The sequence below is a fragment of the Poecilia formosa genome, unplaced genomic scaffold, assembly GCF_000485575.1.
Source record: "Poecilia formosa unplaced genomic scaffold, Poecilia_formosa-5.1.2 Scaffold320, whole genome shotgun sequence".
Classification (NCBI taxonomy): domain Eukaryota; kingdom Metazoa; phylum Chordata; class Actinopteri; order Cyprinodontiformes; family Poeciliidae; genus Poecilia; species Poecilia formosa.
The window spans coordinates 37,004-42,378 of NW_006800259.1; the positions used below are offsets into that span (position 1 = coordinate 37,004).

General features: G+C 39.3%; 1 protein-coding gene across 1 annotated transcript in view; it reads right to left on the minus strand.

Moving 5' to 3' along the window:
* Positions 1–313: 313 nt before the first annotated feature.
* Positions 314–5,375, minus strand: part of LOC103152642 (uncharacterized) — an 8,142-nt gene continuing 3,080 nt past the window's right edge. Inside the window, exons 3-6 of the mRNA XM_016661254.1 lie at positions 3,975–5,312; positions 2,486–2,606; positions 1,475–2,112; positions 314–921 (exon numbers count right to left, since the gene is read on the minus strand). Coding sequence (XP_016516740.1) covers positions 314–921; positions 1,475–2,112; positions 2,486–2,606; positions 3,975–5,312 — 2,705 coding nt within the window. The remainder of the gene's footprint in view (positions 922–1,474; positions 2,113–2,485; positions 2,607–3,974; positions 5,313–5,375) is intronic.

The following is a 5,375-nucleotide window of genomic DNA, read 5'->3' on the forward strand; positions in this document are numbered from 1 at the left end:
AAGCATAAAGAGCTCCAACAGGTGACATAACATCACCAGGTAGCATGATGGTAGCACGATGCGTCTCCAGGCTTTAGGGCTAAACTGAAGATATTCATATAAATAAATGCACAGAAGTTGGTTTCACTCTGAGGATATCTATGAAACAGAAAACATTCAATATTAATCTTCATCATTAACATATGAATATTCTCATATTCCACAAAGACATCATTATTTATATAAACTCACTTTAACAGTTTAAAATAAAACAAAAGCTATAGGCTGCAAATAAAAAAGAAAAGCATTAAAGAAAATGACCAAAAGAACTAAATTAGTCTTTAAACACTTTGTTCTTCTCCACCATCTTATTGATCTTCTGGATCAGTTCATTGGTTTGTGATCGGTTCTGTTTATCATAGTTATTAAAAACATGATATCTTCCTCCACAGTCGCTGATCACCTTCATAAAGGATTCATCACGTCCCTCTCTAAGGTAATCCTCTATCGTTTTGTCCTCATGCTTCAGTTTGTCTCCTCCAGTGAACAGGATGAGGGTAAAATCTTCAGAGTTTTTACCAAAAATGTTCTTCATTTTTCTTAAAGTTTGTTTCTCCTCCTCTGTGAATCTGCCGACCTGCATCACCAGCAGGAAGACGTGTGGCCCCGGGGCCAGCAGGCTCATGCACTTCAGCAGCTCCTCATCCACCTGGTCGGGGCTCAGCGTGTTGTCAAACAGACCAGGAGTGTCGACCACAACGACAGAACGACCTCCGATCTCAGTCTGAGCTTTCTGACAGTTTCTAGTGACCGACTGCTGAGACGCTTTAGCTTCAAACCGTTTCCTGCCCAGGATGGTGTTTCCTGATGAACTCTTCCCACCGCCGGTTTTCCCGATCAGAACGATCCGGAGACAATCGGATATCGGGATCTGCTCAGGATCTGGGTTAGAAAGAAAGATAATAGAAAATTATTAGATAATCCTCACAGTGAACTGATTGAAGAAACAAGCTATGATGAAAACGTCCAGTTTGTTCAATCATTCCTCTTCTAAGCTTTTTATAGATTAAAAATAATTTCTTTAAACTTATTTAGAAAAAAGGAAACTATATTTTTAACAATCAGAAAACTGATTGTTTCACAGCACAATGTATCTTGACATCTGCAGTTTCCTGATGTCAGGCAGAGAAACAGAAAACATGGAGATTTTTTTTACTGCTTTTAACTTTGAGTCTCACACAAGTGAAAATAACTGCATGGTAAAACAAAACACTAATTGAGAAATATGTTAATATAGATAAGATGGGCATCATCTTGTTCCTAAAAATAACGTTCAACAGGAGAAATGAAAGAAAAACAGAATTCACTAAACTCATGTAGGTAAGAAAAAAATCTTTCATGTCTAAATTAACCCCTTAGCCTGCAGCAAAACGCCCGTGTGATTTTGTTCCATTGTATTTTCAGGGGGTGAGGAGTTTTAAATGAACATATTTACCTGTAACTGCTGTCTTTGACTCAAACTGCTTCAGTTTATTCTGTAGCTGCAGTTTTTCCTCCATTTGGCCCCATAATAATGTTTTAGTTGTATAACTGACCAGTTTCTCTCTGTTTCTCTCCACCGTCTCCATCAGTCCTCTGATCTGCCGCCTGTCTCTGATGTTCAGAACTAAATATCTTCCTCCACAGATCTGGAGGAGATCCTGGATGTCCTTGTTCTCTATAAAGTTACCAACATCAGGATGTTCAGGATCTGTGGTGAAGAGGATGATGGTGAAGTCATTGACTCTGGAGCTGAATGTGTCCTGGATGGTGTGTAACTCTCCCTTGTCTTCATCAGTGAGGGGACCCACAGGTAGGACCAGGATGAAGGCGTGGACACCCTCAGGGTCACAGAGGGAGACACACCTGAAGGATTCCTCCATCACTTCCTGCTGAGCTTTTCCATCCAAGGCAGGCAGCTCCACCAGAGAAACCTGACGTCCAAACACCTCTCCCTGCTTTCTGACACGCTGTGAAGGAAGATCCTCATGACCTAGAATGGCCTTGGCTGCTGACGCCTTCAGTGGGTCACTGGGACCAAACAGAACCAGGTTCAGAGGTTTCAGCTGGTCATGTTGGGATCTGCTGGTCTCTCTGCAGGTCAGATATGTTGCTTTGTTCTGATCTATGATCGTCTCAATTTGCTTCATTAACAAAGTGCTGTCATTTCATGTAGCATCTTCCCTGAACCAGCCTGATCAGGTCACTGACAGAGGAACTTCTTCCACTGCTGTTTGTTAAAATGATCATTGAGTGTCTGAAGGCATCTTGACCAAACAAACTCAGGATGAACTTCAGAGTTTCTCTGTTTTCTTCTGTAAATTTTGAAGGATTGACCAGCAGCAGCAGAACATTTGGTCCAGGATAACAGAGTCTCATGCAGTTCTTCATTTCTCTCTGGATTTTCTCCTCAGTCAGACTGAACATGTCAGGAGTTTTCACCACTGTTACTGGTTTTCCTCTCCACTCTCTGCAGGAGGCCACACTGTGTTTGCTTGGATGAAATTCTTGTTCTCCACTGATCAAGTTACCAAGTTTAGTCTTTTTATTGTCACTTTTCCCCAACATCACAATCCTGAAATCAGATGCTGTAAGAGAACAGAAAATGATGTGATGATACGATTATTTACACATATATTCAAACTGCCTGAAGGTTTGGAGAGAATGAATAATTCTGTGTTTTTCCCATCATTTTTAGCTGCAAAGCTAAAGGAAACAACATGTTGGGAAACAGCTGAGGTTAAAGGATGAGACACACCAGGGAACACCGTCTTTAGATTGAGGCTAACAAAGGGATTTGTTGCCATTTTGTCTCCAGCTCCTAAAGGTACCATGAGAAACGGACCAGCTGTATTTGGGTATTAATGAATGAATTCAACTCACCTTTTCAAAATAAAAGGAATAAATACAGTTCCTTAAAGGGGATGTTGATATGTGTGAAAGATTTATTAGAAAAACTTAAAAGTTATAGTTAATAACCTAAGATAAGTCCGAGAAAGTGTCAGTCTCATGTTTTGCTCTGACTCATTGATTATAGATTATAGATTATAGTTCAGAGTTTTGCCACCTTCAGTTTTTCTCTGAGGCCTGAATTATAAACTAATCTGTTATCTTTCTGTCTGGAGTCTCTTAGCTCAACGTCCTGCAGTCAGAATATCCACATCATAACAACTTTAAGAAAATAAAAATATTCATTTCACATCAACATTTTTCATCATCTTTCCAACATTTGAAAAATTAACCTCATAATAGAAGCTTCATTTCTATAAGTAGTGCAATATGTGTGATTGTTTTTGAACTTTTTAATGCTTCAATATTATTTTATCTACAAGAAAAATTTATTTAGTTACTGAATCATTTACATTTTTAACATTTTGACGGTTATAAGCAGCTATGAAATAATAAACTGTTTAGTGTATCAGTCATTCATGATGCACTAAATGATTCTCTGTTTATTCAATGTCACATGCTGTTTTTATTTTAATGATGTACCTTGAAATGCCTTGCTGCTGAAATGTGCTGTACAAATAAAATTTGATTGATTTTAACAAAGACCTGGAACAACAAGCTTTGGTAGCATTTTATTGAAGGGATGATCATAAATCTGACATGACATGAAGGAGTTTTCACACTATTAATAGATTTTCAATGCAACTTTTAGTTCAAGTTTTACCAAAGGTTTTGATGCTGTTAGTTTTATTGATCAGCAGGTTGAAGGCAGAGAGCAGGAAACGTCTCAGCTTGAAGAATCAGAACATCTGGTGAACCCGCCCAGAACCGTCTGATCACACCGTCATAAAGATTCATGTCTGCATTGTTTTCTGAAAATAATGAATATTTATTTTAAAATAGTGAGAAACTAATCAGACCAACTGTCAGAGTTCTAGTGAGATTTCATGTCTTTACTGTTTTATCACATACTGGTAACGTTTGACTGTTCGTCAGGATGAATCATTACTGTATTTTGCATGTCTTGTCAAAGTGTTTAATTATTGGCATGTAAGGGTTGAAAACTTTGACCATCCCTTTGATCTCGGCCTGTTTTCTGACTCCTTCCTTCAGTCTCTTTCTCATCTCTTCCATCTCTTTCTTGTGTTTCTCCTCCAGTTTTTTGATCTCATTTTCCTGCAGTTCTTTTGATGTTTTCTCTTTAACCATTGTTCCATATTTTTCTTTCTCCTCTTCATATTTTTCTATGAGGTTATTGATTCTCATCTCCTCCCTCTGCTGTCTCTGTTTTTCTTCCTCACGTCTCTTTTCTTTCTCTTCTTGTCGTTTCTCCTCCATCAGCCTTAATTTCTCCTCCAGTTCTTTTCTTTTTACCTCCAGTGATTCATCAGCAGCTTCACCTTTTACTCCTGATTCCATCTTTTCCTCTAAAACTGCCAGCTCCTCCATCAACAGTATCTTTTCCTTTTCTTCCTGAATTTTCCTCCACTTCTCTTTTTTCTCCATATATTTTGGTTCTTTCTTTCTCAGCTCAGTTTCTCTGCTGATCTCTTCCTCCATTTCCTGCAGTATTTTTCTCTGCTGGTTAATTTCTTCTTCCAGTTTTCTTTTCATCGCCTCTTTTTCTGCTTCATGGTTTCTCTCCAGCTCTTTGACCTTCTTGTTTATTTCTTTTTCTCTCTGGTTTCCAATGTTCTGCATTTCTTTCTGTATAGCAGCTTCAGCTGTCTGCAGCATCTCGTTGGTGTAGAAACTTCCTCCATTTTCCTTCACCATGTCGTCGATCTGTCTGATCAGATCTCTGACCTGAGATCGATTTTCTACGTCAGAATTATTGAACACATGGTATCTCCCTCCACAGTCAGCGATCAGCTTCCTGAAGGAATCCTCACTTTCCTTTTCAATATAATCTTCAGCAGTGAGGCCATTTTTCTTCAGTGAATCTCCTCCGGTTAAAAGAACGATGGTGAACTTCTCTGAATCCTTCCCAAAGGTTTTCCTGATCATTTCTACCGTCTCCTTCTCCTCTGGTGTGAATCTGCCGATCTGAACAACCAGCAGGAAGACATGCGGACCTGGAGCCACCAGAGTGACACAGCCCACCAGCTCATCCTGAATCTGTTTCAGACTTAAACTGTTGTCAAACAGTCCAGGTGTGTCGACCACAGAAACTGACCGTCCGTCTATTTCAGTCTTTTCCTTCACACATTCCTTTGTGACGGATCTTTGACTCGGTTTTGCTTCGAACTCTTTTCTTCCCAGGATGGTGTTTCCTGCTGAACTCTTTCCACTGCCGGTCTTCCCGATCAGAACTATTCTGATTTTATTTGGATTTTCTTTAACACCTGTGGGAAAAATACAAGAAAAAGAACAAGTCAGAGAATCACACAGGGAAGATGAAGCAAAAC